This window comes from Eublepharis macularius, chromosome 16 (genome assembly GCF_028583425.1).
Source record: "Eublepharis macularius isolate TG4126 chromosome 16, MPM_Emac_v1.0, whole genome shotgun sequence".
NCBI lineage: Eukaryota > Metazoa > Chordata > Lepidosauria > Squamata > Eublepharidae > Eublepharis > Eublepharis macularius.
The window spans coordinates 13,092,232-13,110,745 of NC_072805.1; the positions used below are offsets into that span (position 1 = coordinate 13,092,232).

The 18,514-nt window shown below is 47.5% G+C and overlaps 1 protein-coding gene across 2 annotated transcripts in view; it reads left to right on the forward strand.

Annotated features, from left to right (window-relative positions):
* Positions 1–18,514, forward strand: part of VAC14 (VAC14 component of PIKFYVE complex) — a 123,632-nt gene that overhangs the window by 61,237 nt on the left and 43,881 nt on the right. For both annotated transcript variants that reach the window (XM_055000682.1, XM_055000683.1), the window contains exon 14: positions 7,457–7,589. In XM_055000682.1, the coding sequence (XP_054856657.1) occupies positions 7,457–7,589 (133 nt within the window). The remainder of the gene's footprint in view (positions 1–7,456; positions 7,590–18,514) is intronic.

The window sequence follows — 18,514 nt, forward strand, 5'->3', positions numbered from 1 at the left end:
GTCAGCTTCACTTATCTGGTCAGGGCCTTCCGCAGATACCACCCTGCAGTTGGGCAAAACCAACAGCTGCCCGCACACAGGCTTTCTCTAGGGTAGCCCCCATTTTATGGAATGGTCTGCCTGAGGTCAGGAAAGGTCCTGCTCTCCTGTCTTTCTGCAAACTATGCAAAATTGAATTATTCAGGAGGGCTTTCTGTGCAGGTTATAGACTGTGTCATAAGTAGCCCAGAGAGACGCAGAGACTATACGCCACTGTACTGAGTGCTGGCAGACGTGCATCTACTAGGGAGTTTCCACATTGATAAACATGCCGTGTAATTTAGTTATGCTGGGTTTCAGGAAGATTTCATCTCCATGCTTGGCTTTATGCTTGTTTTTCCATTTTTTTCTGCTTCCATACCCTATTGTCTCTTTCACTGACTGTCCTAACTGCTGTTCATTATTCTACCTTGATCAATGAATGTCCTAGCTGTTGATTGTATTGTGTTTTCACTAGCGCTGTGTAATCCACCTTGGATCTCAATAAGAAAGGTAGACTATAAATAACAACAACTCTCTGTTGGGCCCTTATGCTTGTTTATAACACCTTCCCACCTCTCTGTGCACCTGACGAAGAGAACTGTGATTCTTGAAAGCTTATGCTACAGTAAAGTTGGTTAGTCTTAAAAGTGCTACTGGACTCTTTTCTATTTTACCACCTCTCTGTGTCAGCATATTTGCTCCTCTGGCTCTCCCTCTCCTTCAGAGTGCAAACTGTCTGGGAAGCAATCACAGCGTGAGGGAGGATTATACTCGCCAGTCAAGAAGAGGCTAATCTGAGCTGGAGCTAGGTTTGTCAGGTCCCCCCAGTAACTGGTGGGAGAGTGGTGGCAGCGGGGCACCAATTTTCCTACCTTGCAAGCCAAGTAGGGCCTTGATTTTCTGCAAAAAGTGAGACAGAAACATCGGAGTGCCGGCACCGTGTGCAGGTACATAGGCTCCAGATAGTGTCCTGCCTTCTGGGAGCAAGAGTATCATCATCTCTTCCTCTTCTGGGCTCTTGAAGGGCACAGCCCTTTACCATCTACCCAATATTCTTTTTTCCTACTTGGAACCTGAATTGGGTGTGGTTAATCATTGTTATCCTCAAAGGGGTTTATTCTTCCAAGTGGAATCCATAAAAATTGTACACTTCTCAGTTCTGAAGCTGCTAATCCTTAACTAGTAGGCTTGGCCCTGTTTTTGAAGACGCGGGTATTGGTAATATCTGAGTGTGCTTTTTGTCAGCTGGCAATTAATAATCCCATGTTTGGTTGGCTTGGGAAGAACTGAACTATTCCAAAATATGCATGCCTTGGTAATGTCCAGTTTGGCTTACTGTGACATATTCTGTGAAGAATGTCTGGGAAATGTAGCAGTGAGGTTTCTGACTGGTGCCCTCTGTGGTAATCAGGTTACCCAGTGCTGTGCCAACTGCATAGATTGCTAATTTACTTCTGGTAGAACTCTTGGCCTTATTGAGGTGTTCGGGGTGGGTTGGCTGGAGTCAAGAAGCAGCTCCACCTTGTATAGGAGGAACAACATATGCTTGTGCGATTGCTGACCAGCTCTCTGTTTGAGTAACACTATTGTTGTTGCTGTCAACACACCTCCTTCGTGGGACATCTCAGTAGCTGTTGCAAGCAGTTCTCCTGAGACCCTTCTGATTTGCCCATGAGCTAACCATAACAGCCAAGGTTTCCTATTTGTAGCTAGTGTCGGGCTTCTCCGTATGTGTGCTAACAGCCAATCTGGCGTGTTAGAAATCTTGTGAAGTCTACACTTGGGGAGTATCAGTGTAAATTAATCAGTTGAACTCTGTTTTCCTAACACCCTCTCTTGCCTTTCTAGCATTCCTTCCCACTTCAGTAGTAAAACGGATTCTATTCTAAGGTTTGACTGCGTTGGAGTGGGCGAGCCACCCGTTAGCAGCGAGAGCTGCAACTGGGCCAGTGTCTTTAAAAAGATCTGGGGGAGTGGATGAATATCTCGGCCAGCAGGTTGCTGCCAGCTTCCACCCAGTAATTACATGGATCTGCACAGAGCTGTCTGTGTAGGGTTTATGAACTGTGAGAGATCGGAAAGGGTGCAGGAATCCAACCTGGTGGTCTGCCGCTGGTAGACCACCAGGTCTTTGTGGAATGGAAAGACTGTTTCTTCTGCTCATCCAGTTTTCTTTGTTCATCCACACTGCTTTAGACTGTGATGTGTTTCCCTTTTTGTGTCCGTCTCCCCGGTGTGCTGCCATCAAGTGTTTCTGTCATGGTTCCTAACCATGAATTTACCAAACACTTCTGGACTGCCTAACCAGGTAATTGTGAGGCTAGATAAGGGAGCAGTGCTAGCCCAACACAGGGGTAGCCAGAAGAATGGAACCCATTTGCCCCTGCGTCCTTGGTCCCCCCAGTTCAATAAGAGAGACTGAAAACGAACCTTCCTATTCCCTCTCAGTGGGAAAAAAAGGCTAAAACTGGTTTGCTCTTCCTGTGGAATAAAAGGCTGGAGGGGTTTTTTTGTGCTTAACATGATCTTACGTAGGCAGGTATCGTCCCAAACTGTACAATTGCAGTTGCAAATAAGAGTGCCAGAGTGGTATAGTTGATAAGTTCCTACTCCCGTAGGAGCCTGCCTGATCACTGTGGCCATTTTCAGGAGCCCTTCCTTGGGCGCCCTCACCACCTGAGGCGAGGGGGGTGGAAACCCAAGAAAGGGCCTTCTCCGTCATGGAACCAAAATTATGGCGCTCCCCCCACAGGGAGATTCGTCTGTCCCTCTCGATGATTGTTTTCCACCATCGAGGGAAAGCTTATCTGTTTTGATCAGCCCTCACCTCACCAATCCTTCGTCTTCATATGTATTCGCTGTTTGTGTAGTTTTATAAACGTGTGTTTTAAAAGACTGCTTTAATGGTTTTGATTTTTGCTGCCTTGGGGGGAGGGTTAGGGTTAAGGGGCTAAGTTAGGTGGAAAGGCAGTATAAAAATGTTCTAAGTAGATTAAAGTGTTAAATATGGGTGACTTATGCCCAGTCTCCGTTCGATTATCCTACCTCAGAGCGGTTGTCAGGAGAGAAATGAGTGGGGAAGAAGTGTACATAATCACCCGGAGCTCCCTGGAGGAAGCATAGGTTAAAAATCAAGTAAACAGTTGCGGTAACACATCCTGACATCTCCAGAATTCATTCTGTATGATTTGGGGTGGCCGATAGGCAACTTAGGAGTAAAGTACCTGATCTGTGGCTGTGATTTTAATTGAGGAGTGAAGGTAGTTTGCTTGATGCGCAAGATACATGAAGACAGACTTTTAGAATGGGCAAAAATACAGCTTCTCTCAGTGTTTCCTCTGCTTACCAGAAGATTTGAAAAGAGGCGGCCACCTCAACGTATCTTCTTGCCATAGAGGTGAGATCCTCTAATTGCACTATTTGACACCACACTGGGGCTCCATGCTAAAGGTACTTGATTTAAAAAATATTATTTTAAATAAAAATATAGTCCTGTTACACAAAAGAGGTCTTTCAACAATCATTCCCTCCATCGCAGGAAATGTCAATTTCTCCCCGTATCCAGCGAATACAATACTAGCAGTCGTAACTGAATACGAATACAGTGTCCTGTAAGCCAGTGTCCTTTAACTGGAAATTCAGTAACTGGCTTCCTGAACCCTTGCTTGGAAAATCAGAACCCTTCTGTGTGCATCCGGTGGGTGCCGTTCCTTCTCTCTCTGGTGGCTTGGAGGTAGAAGGAAGGCGGTGCAACCTTGGCACAGAGAATGCAGATAAGTGGGTAGAACAAGCCCAGTTTCCAGTTCAGAGATTCTGTGACCCAAGGTTATTCCACTACCAGAAGCTCCTTAAGAGTCAAGAAGAAGGCGCAGATGGGCCCAAAACATCTTTTTATAAGAGCCTGTAGAACTGTATGAAGCCGCCAGGTCAGGAACCTGGATTTTACGCAAACAAAGAAGTGGCATTCATCTCAAAAGTTGCTTAAAACTATTATATGGAAATGGGTGGTCCAGTTTGTGTGCCCATGACACTGTTTAGGGGAGCCGCCTGGCACTGCAGTGTGTTAGGATGTAGCCTCTAAGCTGTAATGTCTTATATGGTGCAGTGGCTAGAGTGATGAACTAGGATCTGCGAGGCCCAAGTTTGATTTCCCATTCCGTCATGGAAACTTGCTAGGTGACCTTGGGCAAGTCACATATTCTCAGCCTGATCTACCTCACAGGATTGTTGTGATGGGGAAAAAATGTAGGAAAGGAGAACAATGGGTCTCTATTGGGGAGAAACTTTGGGTATAAATGAAGTAAAGTAAAAAAAATACAAAGACCAACACCTGCTAGATGCCAGAAAGGCCAAGATCCTTTTCTGTTTGTACTGTTTACTGGAAGCCTTCCAGGTAATCTTCTCCACTTCATGGATGAATGCTAAACATTGAGTTAGACCTCGGCCACCTCTTTAGAAAACACTAGTGACATTGTTCAATCTCCTGGCTGGTTGGTAATTTGGTTAGTGGAATATATTCTGATGGAATCCTCTGGGGAAGGACCAAGTACAGTAACTCCTTGCGATCTAAAAACTAAGGTTACCTGGGCCAACAAAGTGCTATGCAGGTTAGCTCTGTTCTGTCTTTCTGAGTGTCCGAATAACTGTGCAGGGAGCAACGTAGGTGAAAAGCATACCCCACATTTTTGATTCATGGAAATGGCAGAGTTTCTTTCTCAGCAGGATAATGATCCTCTTATAGTGTCAGATCAAGTGCTTCTTGCAGACACGTACAGGGTTGGTGTGTCACGGGGACCTGGATCTTCAAAACATCAGACATTGTACAGAATTGTACACTTGTTCCTATCCTAATACCATCAAGTCAACACAATTGGAAATATATATTGATACTTGGGTTATTAATAGGGGTGTGAACATGGAAAAATTTGGTTTTCCTGCTTCGGGTTTACCCAAAGCAGGAAAATGATCTATAATACCCCAAAAGCGGAAGCGGCAAGTTGCTTCAGCTTCGGGTATTTCAATTGCTTCGGTATGCTGTTTAAAGATTTGAAGCATACTGAAGAAAGTGGGGAAGCTGCCTGACTCCCAGCCCCCCAATTACTCCCCCCCTCCTTTGCATCCTCACCCCACTTACCTGGAGCAAGGAAGACCAGCTGGGCGGCAGCGAAGGCCAGGGCCAGCTCCTGTGGGGCCTGCGCTGCCTCCTCCTCGGCTGCAGCAGCCAGCTGGGTGTCGGAGAAGCACGGAGCCGGCTCCTACAGGGCCTGCACCACCTCCTCCATTACCGCAGCGGCCAGCTGGGCGGCGGAGAAGCATGGAGCCGGCTCCTGCAGGGCCCGCGCCTCCTCCTCCACCACCACAGTGGCCAGCAGGCCAGCGGGGAAGGCTGGAGCTGCCTCCTCTGGCCCTTCCTGCCCCTCAACTGGCCTCCGCGGTGGCCATTTGAGGGGCGGAAAGGACCGGAGCTGGTTCCTCCACCGCTGCAGCAGCCAGCTGGGTGGTGGAGAAGGCCAGAGATGGTTTCTCCGGCCCTTCCTGCCCCTCAACTCGCCGCCACTATGGCCATTAGAGGGGAGGGAAGGGCCGGAGCCGGCTCTTCTGCCACCGCAGCAGCCAGCTGGGCGAAGGGGAAATGCGGAGCCAGCTCCTGTGGGGCCCACACTGCCACCACCGCCTCCATCTCAGGGCAGCAGAGACGCTCTGGATCAGCTGCTTGGCAGGGATGTCCCTGCCAAACAGCTGATCTGCGGGTTTAAATGCCCCTTTCCGTGCTGCTTTGCAGCGGCACAAAAAGGTGCGTTTAAACCCCCGCCAGCTGGATCAGCTGCTTGGTGGAGATCTCCCTACCAAACAGCTGATCTGCAGGTTTAAATGCCCCTTTCCGTGCTGCTTTGCAGCGGCACAGAAAAGGGGCATTTAAACCCCCGCCAGCTGGATCAGTTGCTTGGTGGGGATCTCCCCACCAAACAGCTGATCTGTAGGTTTAAATGCTCCTTTCCTTGCTGCTTCGCCGCGGCATGGAAAAGGGGCATTTAAACCCCCGCCAAACATCTCATCCACGGGTTTAAATGCCCTTTTCTGTGCTGCTTTGCAGCGGCATGGAAAATGGGCATTTAAACTCCCACCGGCTGGATCAGTTGCTTGGCAGGGATCTCCCCACCAAACAGCTGATCAGTGGCTTTAAATGTCCCTTTCTCTGCTGCTGCAGAGTGGCACAGAAAGGGGCATTTAAACCCCTTGACCCAAAGCTTCCTGAAGCAATACAAATAGCTTTGGGAAGCTTTGGTTCGGAAATCCTGAATCATTGCAAATTGGGTCTGGTTTGGGTACTTTACCCGAATTGCACACCCCTAGTTATGAATAAAGGATTGGGCTGTGAAGGAACAGAGCTGATCTCTGCCTTCTAGGAGCTCTTCCCAAAATTTTGGTGGTGGATTTGGGACTGAATTTGTTATGCACTTACTCTAAAGAGAGGTTTGTCTCCTTGTTTTGGGGAAAAACTTTGCCCTCTAATCTAATCCAGTTTTTAAAAGGCCACATTGCCCTGTGCTACCAACATCTACAATTCTTCCCTTTTTTTTTTTTTGCCAGCCAGCTGACACCTATTTTTTTGCCTTTGCACTTCTAAAGAAAGTTAAGTTTTCCTTTGGGATTATGCACCACCTGATTTCTCATGATTTAGCTCCCAAGATTTATCAAGACCTTGTGAGGGAACTTCTGGTGTGGGATGGGGTAGTATGTTGACACTAACCATCCCAGGACGGTTCCTCATTTTCTATGTCCACCTTCCCTTTTCCTGCCCTCCCTGACTGTCGACGTGCAGGCCTCCCCGGCTTCGAGGCATCCCGACATCTCTGCAAGCAAAGCTCTGCTAACATGCAAAGATCCCTCTTACTCTCCCTAAGAACCAGACCTCTTGGAGCGCTTGTTAAACTCAGAATTGCTGACTTTGCTGAAACTTCCTGTCCGTATGGCGTTGGGGAAGGGGCAGCCCACTGTTAGAAGAGACTACAATTGAGATAAAGATCCGGCACTATGTAGCGGCTAGAGTGTGGCAGATCCTGGTTTGAATCCTCACGCTGCCATGGAAGCTTGTTTGGTGACCTTGGGCCAGTCACACACATTCAGCCTAATTTACAGGGTTGCCCTTCAGGATGACGTAACACCCACTCAGAGCGGTTTACAAAGTATGCTGTTATTATCCTCACGACAACCACCCTGTGAGGTAGGTGGGGCTGAGAGAGCTCCGAGAGAACTGTGACTGACCCAAGGTCACCCAGCTGGCTTCAAGCGGAGGAGTGGGGAATCAAACCTGGCTCTCCAGATTAGAGTCCTGCTGCTCTTCACCACTACACCAAATCGGTTCCCTGCATTTGTGCAGGCCCATCATATATATGTTTTCAAGTTGGATAACGTTCTGCCATTCTTCCCCCAGGTACCAAAGGCATGGAGTGCTCTCCCTCAACTCCCACTATGAACTCCTACTTCTATAAATTCATGATCAACTTGCTCAAGAGATTTAGCAGTGAGCGGAAGCTGCTGGAGATGCGCGGTGCCTTCATTATCAGGTCAGGCAAAGTGTTGTATTGATTTAACTTCCACGTTCAAAATATTTCTTTAATTTTGATTTTATCGTATGAGTGCATGCACGCGTTTGGTGTGACCTAATTTGAACAGCAGACAAGTCCACGTCCAATGAGTATTGTCGTATAATGCTAGTCAATATTGCATCCAGGCAATCACCATGTTATGAACTGCCGCATAGAATTCTGAACCTGTAGGCTGAGCAAAGGGGCATTCCTGAAGTGGGTAGCCCACGTACTCAAAACCAATAAGAAGGCACTAAAAATGACCCAACTGGAGGGGGTTGATGCTGTCCTGAAACATATAATTTCTATTTAGTTGTCATTGATAATAAGCAATGATAGAACTGCCTTCAGGTAACTGTTCCTTTTAACAGTCTGCCCTGAGTGGGAAGGTGTCACTGGATAGCTGACTGCAACTGTCGTGTTGTAAGCTCATAGGACTGATGGGCTCTCCCCCTTTCTGCAGTTGTGGGGCTGCTGTGCTGGCAGCATCTCGCAGCAATACCCCCCCTCCCCCTGGAATAACGTAGTTGGCCTCACTAGAGGCAATGTGGTGTAGTGGTTAGACTGTTGGACTATGGTGCAAGTTCAAACCCCCACTCTGCCCATGGAATCTCACCGGCTGGCCTTGGGCCAGCCACACACTCTCACCCTTCCGTACCACGCAGGGTTGTTGCAAGGATAAAAATGGAGGAGAGGAAACTGGTGTGAGCTGCTTTGGGTCTCCAGCAGAATACTCCGGTGATGTTCTGTCCGGTTTTGGTGAGAGTTGCTTCCTCCATTTTCGGCAGACCCTAAAGCGGCTTACATGCGTCTTCTCTCCTCCATTGCAACAATCCTGTGAGTAGGTTAGGTTGGGAACATCTGCCTGGCCCAAGGTCATCTGGGCTGCATGACAGCTGCTTGCCCCTGCAATATGGGGCATGCCTCTTGCCCCTGAAGGTGATCCCCCGGGGAGCTAATCCACACCCCACCTTACTGCATGGGGACATTGATGCTCAGGAGAATTTCTAAGGGCTCCCTGATGGCTCCGGCTTAAGAATTGGCTGCGAGTGGCTCCATGTTTCGGGAAGCTAGTTGGGGGGGAGGGCAGGAGGAATCTCAGCTTTGTGCCACTTGCATGTTATGTCCTACATTTCCTAGCAGCCATCCCTGCAAGCCTTTTTAAGAATGTCGGTCGAAGCACATCATGTGGAAAGCTGCCCCGTTTTCCTCATCAGCAGACTTCCTAAAAAGCAGCTCTTGGTTACACTAGTCAAGGCTGTCATGGGTTGATTTTTCCATATGTGGCTACAGCTTTTCTTCGTTGAGATTAAATGTCATCTCGCTAAAGTGCCTTGTCAGCTCCCATTGTGCTGAGGCAAGTGAACCAGCTGGAGCATGAAGACAGACTTTTACTGTGGGCGTTTGGCTGACGGGACTCTTCCCCCCCCTCTTTGGTTTGTGCAAGGTGCAGGAGGGGAGGGAGATGCGTGTGCGCCTCTGTCCGAGCTTACAGGAATCTCAAGCTTGGCGTTAAGGAGGAAGGGGATGAGCAGGGAGTAGCACGGGGTGGGGCTGAGGCCATCCGTTTCCTGTGGAGATGGAAATTATATGGCTTTGTGCTTGGCTGACAGAATGCTTGGCATCTGGAGTAGCACAAAAAAATTCCCCTACAGCCTCTCTGGAAACAAAACGGGTCCACGGGCTTCTGTGAATTAGGCATGCCGTTCTTTTACCTGCCCCTTACCAGCTCTTGATGATAACTCTAGCACAATATTGAAGTGGCTTTTGATCTTGAGGGGGGAAGGGGTATTGGCTATTATTCCTTTGCCTTGTCCGCACTCAGACTAGCCTGGAAGGTGGCCCCCTGCACTGATATGGCCGCCTGGATTCACACCAGAGTAACATCGAGACAAGACTACTATAATGCTCTCCACATACGTCTCCCCTCCACATCAACTCAGAGACCCCAGATGGTGCAGAATGCACCAGAATGCTAGGTGGAGCATGCATATTACTCACATTTTGCAGTCACACCATTGGCTCTCTATCAGTTACCGGGCTCAGTTCAAGTTTTGGCTTATCACTTAGAAAGACCTTCATGGCGTTGCCCCCTTATATCTGCAGGGATTTCCCTATCGTCCACCACAGCAGCTTCGCTCAGGGCAACAGGGCATTCTGTAGATATAACCCTGCAAATGTGCTGCCCGTACTCATGTATTCTCTGCGATGGCCACCACCTTGTGGAATGGATTGCTTGAAGAGGTCAGGAGAACTCCTACTCTCCAGGTTTTCTGTGCAAAACTGAATTATTCAGGAGGCTTTTTCGCTCAAGTAACAGGGCGGTGCTGAAAGAAATAGCTCGGAGAGTTGCTTTGGTAAAGGCACAGGGGCTGGAGACTGTACTGCTGGCTATTATCTGTTGATGTAGATATATTCCTGCTGGATAGTTTACATGTCATCTAATATGTCGAATTATTTTTTTTCATCAATGTTTCCTCTCTGCATTTGAAGTTATGCTTGTTTTCAAACTTCTGCAATCCATACTCTATTGTATTGTTTGTTGAATGTCTCAGCCGTTGACCGTATTGACTTGCACTGTGTAATCTGTCTTGAGTTCCACTGAGAAAGGCAAACTATCAGTAATATACAAATAAAAAAAAATTAATGTAGTACTTTCAGTGTTCAGGGTACGACATGTGCACTGTCTTTAGAACAACCCTCTAATATAGACCTGAGTTTCCCCCATTGTACAGATGGGGAGGTGAGGCTGTGGGAAATGGCCTTGCTTAAAGCTTCCTAGAGAGTTTAAGGCAGAGACAAGATCTGAACCAAGGAATTTTTCTCTGATCACTGCTTGGTCTCTTGGCTGCTAATCTATACCAGCTACCCGAGGCAATTTCTTCCCAGGCTTAGAAAGGGTACCATTGTTTGTCAAGAAGAAAAAGGAGATGGAGTCATCGAAATAAACTCCCTTACAGAAGATTTCTAAATCAGCTTTTAAAAAAGAATAGCATTCATGTGTTTTCAGTTACGTGCTCAAATACTGGGATAGGAAGCTATTGCTGTGCTTTGTCATGAGCCCCTGCAGTTTAATTCTAACAACGTGTGTGTAAAGTGCCATCACGTTGCAGCCAATTTATGGCAACCCTTCAAGGAGTTTTCAGAGCAAGAGATGAACAGAAGCGATTTGCCATGCCTGCCTCTGCATAGGATCCTGGACTTCCTTGGGGGTTTCCCACCGGAATACTCACCAGGGCTGACCCTAGTTACATTCTGAAATCTGATGAGATCAAGCTATTCTGGGCCATCAAAGTCAGGGCGTTCCAACAGTACTAGTGCATTTTCTGTGTCCTTAAAAGTTGCCATGAATTATAAATATGAGTGCCTATAGAATATAAATGTCTTCTTTGGAAAAAGTTATCTTTTTGTTTCTATCATGGTGGGACCCAGGATCTTTGGTGGAGTGATTGGTGGAACGCAAGGTACGGAAGGGTGAAAACCACTGGTCTAGAGGATAAGCATTTAAGGGCACAGTCGCCCTCTGCCTACCGTAAAGGGCCCAGAATAACAGCAATATTCCTTTGAAGTTGCTCAGTGATCATGAGTCTCCCTACACACAAAGTTTGCCAATGCATTTTCTAGCTGCTTTTTTTATTGGTCAGAAAGGATTAAAAACACATCTTTCCAAATACTGTGCTTCTACAACTAACTACATCCTGTTCTGGAGAGACTGTTATGCAGCGGACATATAAGATGTGGGATGTCTGTGCGTCTGACTGGTAGGGCTTCTGGTTTGTGAGAAGAGAATTGCCCAGGTGCATTTCGGAACTACCCCTTTCATGTCGAACCCTACCCACCCCATATTTTTAATTTTTAAAATTGATCTTCTAAATTTAAATTTCTTAAAATATTCTTTATTGTGTTTTGCACAACAACACAATTGCACCTAATTGCACCTTTTTGCAACATAAAACAAAAAGTTCTTAAAAATCAGCACGCAAGGAGTTAATTATGAAGGACATTAAACCTTTCGGTACTGTAGAGAAGTGCTGTTGTGTGTTGCACTTCTGTGGAAAGAGAACAATTTCCTTTTTGTTTCAGGAAAGGCGGTGATTTAAAAAAAAATATTTTTAAAAAACTTCAGACTAAAATCTGTTATCAGCTTACTGAAATTCTCCTCTCTCTCTCTCTTTTTTTGGCTGGGAGCAGAACCCAGACATGGGGAACCTGTGCTGAATGTCACAAGAAGCCGCTGGGCTTCTGGAAAAGTATCAAGAATTTTCCTTTACTACTTGCTGTAATGAGTTCTTGAAGCACAAAGCAATGTCTTTAACTTGCTGTTAGTCCAGGCAGAGCTGACTCGACTGACGTTGGCTCTCCAAGCAAGTAACACCCATTCTCCCCTGAGACTCTACCACTGCTGATGTCGGCAAGCCCCTGTGGTATTGATGGTGAGGAGCAAGCTAACCCACATGCGCACACGCTTGGTGCATCTGCACTATCCTTGATGTGCTGCCTCAAGCAGTCCCTTGGGTGACTTGGCTGGAGAAGCAGCCCTATGGCCATGGTATTGCTAGTTCTTGGGAGGTCTCATTCACCGGGTGCCTCATAAGGGAGAATTAAGACAACACATCAGGCTGGGGGCGGGGGGAGGGAAGGAAATGTCTCTTTTCCTTTCTTACCATACTTGACTTATGCAGGTAACAGAACCCTTGACACTTTTCTCGTGAACTGTTCTGGAGGGGAGCAGAGCTTCTGGCTCTCTGGCCAGTGGTGATCTGTTCATAGCCAACCCGCAGGATCTTCTGCATCTGGGATGGGAAGCAGGCCTGCGACCTTGGGGTGCTGTGCTGCTCTGCTCAGCTGGGCAAAGTAACTCTGGCCTGCCTTTCACCAGCGTCACTCCCTTTGCCCCTCACGTACGCACTCACTGAACTCACCCCATGCTTTGCTTGGAAGAGCAAGAGTGAGCTGCTAGAAGAGGCCGTTCTCGGTCTGAAGTCAGACAAATGAATTGTAGGCCAGGGAACTCTACATACCACACTGAGCAGAGGGCTCCATCTCTCGTGTTAGTTGCCAGGTCTGTCTCCACCTTATAGGTTTTGCTCCAGGTGCTGTCCAGCTTGGCCATTAGAATTGAGTCTCACTTTGGCAGGGAATCTCTTAGGTCTCCCAGCTGTAACTAAGAGGAAGCAAAAACAGTTGGGCTTGCTGTGAGCGAGAGACACTGGAATCAAAGCAAGGAGGAGGTTCTCCATTGGTCCACTTGCACAGTAACAGACCACAGCATCTGATGCTTTTATGAGCTGTGTGGTGTTGCTGGTGTGCCTCAGCCGTAGTCTGTGTCCCCAAGGAGCAGCAGGGAAGCCATAGAGGAAGATGAGGGTAACCAAATAAAGCGGGGAGAGAAGTTTTTCATAGTCATTTGACAAGTGCAGGGCTGGCAGTGTTGGAAAGTAGGCCCCCCTCCTGGCCTGTTGAAAAAGTTAACAAAATGGGCTTATGGGTGTGAGGTGTGGGGGAAGCAGGGGGTGGGTGGGTTTCTACTCCCAGGAGAAGCTGTGCCACCCACAGCCTCAGAAACGGGCAGACCAAGGAGGGATTGCGGTGGTCATGAACGAGTCAGATGGCAGATGGCGGATTGAGGGGCAGTGGTGCTAGAAGTGACCCCAAGGAGTCATGTTGGGTCAAGAGAACAGCACAGGAGGGAAGGCTGGATCCTGTCTTCTCTTGGCACTGTGGTCCTGATCCGAATCAGGCCCTGGAGCATTTGGAGTAATTAGTTGCCCAGTGCTGCCATGTGACTCCACAGAAAGCAAGGTGGGTCCAAGTGTATTGGTTTGGCCCTTCCTTCCTGTTCTACAGAGTAGATGGTGATGTTTTCAGTACACACGAAGAGTATAGAAGGAGAGGAACGCTTGGGAGGAAAAATGAGAAGTTCAGTCCTGGCCAGACTGAGTTTGAGGCATCGGGCTGAATGGAGTCTGTGTTGTGGGAGAAGGAGAGAAAGAGAGTGCTGGAAGGGCAGTGAAAATGATGGGAGAGATAGAAGCAGATAGCTTCCTTTAGAAGATACACAGAGACCAAGGAAAAGGAAGGTGGAGATGAGGTGTGGTATGGCGGATTTAGAGGTATGGCAAGTATTGCTTAGCCAAGGAGAAAGCAGATTAGAAGGACAAAAGTTTATGATGGGATTCAGCCAACTTGGTTGCCTTCCTTCTGAAGACATGAGGAAGTCAGGTGCAGGGAGCGAGCCAGGACCAGGGACTTGATAAGGATTCACAACCACCAGCTACTTCTCAAGCACCGTTAATGGTATCTAACTGCACTGCTCAGTCGGACACAGAGTAAGATTCCTACACCAGTATGAGTCGGTTGACCCCAAAATCACAGTGCAAGAAATACAAGCAGCTTCCTGGCTGGATTTCCACAGTTTTCTTTTATTAGATCTCTCCAGGCAGATGCATCTTGGCTGTTTTAAGAGCTAGCAATTAAAAAAAACAGCAACAAGGAGATTGCCAGGGTAATCAGAGGAAGGAATGGACTGCACATGAAGGACAGCAATCCAGAGACTCATGGAGGTTAACTAGGGTAGAGTGAGGGGTTGTGTGAAGGTGACACAAACATCAACAAGCTGCTTCCCATCATGATTATTTGGACGTGCTGAAGATGTTAACTGCAAAAAGGAACATCTATTCATGTTCAGAGCGTGCCGATCTGGAAACAAGGGCAACCTTCAAATTACTGGATGAAAGGACAACTACTTTGTGAGCAATTAAACATGAATAAGAATTCTAGCTACAGCCAAGTAGCATGTAGATTGCCACCACACTGCAAACCAAACGGACGACAGCAACAGAGTAAAACCGCTCTACATCCTGATAAAACTTACATAAATGCAGTTGTGGGAACAACATTGAAGAATGACTAGGCTAAGGGAGAGCTGCTGAGGCACCTGCACGGTGGCAGGATGGATTGATTCAGTGGAGCAGTGAGACGGAGGCGGGCAAAACTTGTCCAGGCGGTGCAGGAGGCAGCCTTCCAGAGGACCAAACCCATCTGAACTCCCCTCAGGGAGAGCAGCCAGGCTTGGAAGATGGAACAAACATTGTTTCTTCTTGCACCACTGAGGGGCTGCACATACTTTTGGGGACATTCTCACGGGTGTTCACAGCAGCTTTAAGCCTGGATGGAAAGCTGTGTAATGATACTGTAACAGGTCAAAAGACCTGTGTTCACAGGGACTCGTGGCTGAACAAGTTTTCTTCTGCAAGTGTGTGCTGTGTGCACAATTTCATTTGTGTTTTAAAGTTTCAAAGTTTGTAAAAAAAAAGTTTGGAAATCTCAAGGCAGTCAGGGAGCCAAAGGGCAGGTTTTCTCTGTCCTCTATACTAAAAAAAAAAAATCAGTGATTAGAACAAATTCTGCAAATATGCATGTACTTGGTTTGCTTAATTCTGCTTCCAAGAACTAAAGTTTTCAAAACAGTCGGGATGTTTGGCAAGGACTTAAGAGGGAAGAAAAGAGCGAAGGAGAGAGTGTGAGTAGATATGTGGCAGGGGAAAGGTTAGGGTGCCAGTGGATTCTAGTGGGGGAAGGCGGCAAGGAAACGGCAACGCCTCCCCCTCCCCTCTTCCTTCAGCTTTTGAGATTCCAGCACACTTTCTTTTCTTGAATATTTTCCTTCCATTGATGCAGATACATTCATGGTGCTAGAGTGTGTGCAGGTGTGAGGAATACGACACTGCCTACCTCTGTCCTTATTCATTATCTGTGGTGGAATTGTCCAGAACTCCTGACATTATGCGTTCTTCTTAGATGGATTCCTAAAGCTTGGAAGGATGCTGAAATTGGGCAAAGTAGATATACATATATATTGCCCACTCTAGTAACTCAAGAACAGAATATGAAGCATTGTTTTTTGCTGGGTATGTTTTTGCCTGTTGTTTTGTTTCTTTTACACACAAACCTGGCAAAGGGATAAGTAAAAAAAAAACTCGTGATCTTGGTGCCACATGTTGACTTAACAGAAGCAAGAGTGAAGGGCTCTGGGGACCCTGCCCTCCCCTTCTCTTCCTTAATAAGGCCAGGAAAGCTGCATCCAGAGGCTCAGAGGAGCTGTTAGAGACTGCTAGCTGCCCTACACAGTGAAGTTTAGGGATGCTGTAAATTTGGCTGATGGATTTCCCTTATTTGACACTAGCAGTCAGACTCAGAGCCAATCAGGGGTATCTTCGGATTGCATTGAGCAGCTTGAAAAGCTTGATGAACAAGTTGCAGCTGCCTTTTGCTCAGAAGCAGACTCACAGCTGATGGGGGAATCAGCTGAGAGTTGGGTTCTTCTCCACCCCATCTCTCAGCAAAATAGCTACATAATGAAGGTGCAAGGACAGAAGCAATGCTTTTGCGCTTTGTACTTCTGCATTGCAAAAGAGAGAGCTCACCCCTCCCTCCCAAAGCTGCATTGCAAGTGTGAGTGGGGAAATAGCGGGTTTTTCTCATTTTGTCTGCAGTCAAAGCTGACAGCTTGGGGTGGGGAGACATGAAGTAAAATCAGCTGGGCTTCTGCTCAGCCCCATCCTATTTGCTGCATCTGAGCACATCTGGGAGGAAGCAAAGTTTGCAGGATGGGAGATCAGAAGAACCCACTTCTAGCTGTTCCGCAGGGGGTCAGCTCCTGATTGCTCCCCTTAAATACTTTACTTGAGTACAGAGGAAAAATTTCCCCAGCAGAAGATGAAGGGTCAGCTGGGAGTTTGTTTCTGATGGCTGCAAGTAGCCAATCCCTGTGAATACACACAAACAAGTTGTGAACAGCTAAATAACTCTCAATTAATTGGCTGCCTGATCACCACTGGTGTCTTCCACTCGCTGTCCTTCTATTGCTTTCCTCCAGGCAGTGGAAAGAACCAGAAAGTGACATCACAGCCACACTACGACACTGCCCCTAATCTCTGTGATCTTTACCATAGAGTTTTGATGGAATTCCTAGAGTGTTGGTTGTTGTGGATTTTCCGGGCTGTATAGCCATGGTCTTGGCATTGTAGTTCCTGACGTTTCGCCAGCAGCTGTGACTGGCATCTTCAGAGGTGTAGCACCAAAAGACAGCGATCTCTCAGTGTCACAGTGTGGAAAAGAAGTTGGCAGGTAATTTATGTCTACTCAGGAAGGTAGGGTTGGGCTGAGTCATCCTGTAAGAGTTTCCCAGGGTGTGGAATGCTAATGGAGGGAACGTTGGTGAAACGTCAGGAACTACAATGCCAAGACCACGACTATACAGCCCGGAAAATCCACAACAACCATCGTTCTCTGGCCGTGACCGCCTTCGACAATACATCCTAGAGTGTTGTTTGGCTGCAATATCACTTCCAGGGTTTTGGGTATTCAAGGGTTCTGCCCCTGAAAGTGCCTACTATTTGTGGGAGCTGGGCTGGCAACCCTATTCTGCTGTCTCCTCCACTTTGTAAGTCTAAATGAAGCACTTGTTTTCTGCAAGGTGGACTACGGTAGCCACGACCAAGGTGGCGCTGTGGAGTGCTTGGAAGAGTTGGGGGCGCTTTCCGTTTTTCACAGGAGAGGCATGATGTGCCCATAGCTGTAGATGAGGCTAACTTTAACTGCTGGAGGTGCCCATTGATAGTCTTGTTGCCGGTGGTGGATTAACTCCAAGACACAGCATCCATGTTTCCTGACTCCCTTTAGATATCAGTGTGACCTGCAGGATAAGGCAGCAGACAGCCCCTTTGGGCCAGAAGAACCTCACACGTTTGTTTTCTGCCTAGGGGCTTAAGATAAAACCAGTCTTTCTCGAGTGTCCTTTGGGCTTTGCGGGGCGTTTCAAGTGGGTTGGATGGTCCTGCTTGCCCTCTCTGCTTTATCACTGAAATGTCTCTGCCGTTGGAGCAGGAGAGACTCCAACCCCATTAAATCAGAAATCTGCTAAACTACTTAATCCTGGCTCAAGGGCAGTGTTCTAAACCCTTCTTGTCAGATTGTGTTCTGCCAATGCACAAAACTATACTTCTGTGCTGGAACAAAATAACCCCTTTAAAAAAACTTCACAGCACGTGGTGCCGGCTCTTTTGATTGATCAGACAGACCTCTGGTTTTCACAGGCCTGCAGTTCCCAAGTAACTTGGACCCTTTCAGAGCGTCGTTCTGAGATTCTCCTCCCTTCCCCCCAGTATCAAATAAAGCAGTTGTGAGTGGCTTCAGGTCAAGCGTAGCTGGAGAGGGTGCCGTGTTAACGTTTTGTTTTCTCAGTCAGGTAGTTCACTCCAAATAATCTTTCCTAGAGTTCAGAGAGTTGCTTTTTTCCACTCTGAAGCTCAGAAGCTGTCTGGAGAGGAAAGGATTTTGAACTGATTTAGCTGGGAAGTAAAGCAGCCCTTACTCCTAGCAGAAGGCACCTGCAGTGCTTTGAAATAAATAATAAAAATCCCTTCGGTAGGGGAGCAGAAGAAGCATGAAGCTGCACATAACGTTTCATTCTTCCCTTTTCTCCGGTCCGGAATATAATAAAGGTGCATCCTGGGGCTACGCATGTGAGCAGGGCTGTGCCTCGTCTGGTCTGCATGCAGAAGGCTCCAGGCTCAGTCTCTTGCATCTCCTCTTAAAAAGGATCAGGTAGGAGATGAAGTGAAAGGCCTGAGACTTCAGAGTGTCTGTGTCAGTCTGAGAAGGCAACACTGACCTAGATAAACCAACGGTCTGGCACAGAGTAAAGCACCTTCAAGAAAGGGCCATGGCCCTGACATCAAGCAACTGCTTTGTTCCCAGGTTCACTCTCTGGCATTTCTAGTTAGTTAAAGAGCTCAGGTCACAGTGAGGCACAAGATCTCTGCAGGAGATCCCAAAGAGCCACTGCCAATCAGGGTAGGCAACACTGACCTTAACAGACCAAGGGTCTGCCATCGTAGAAG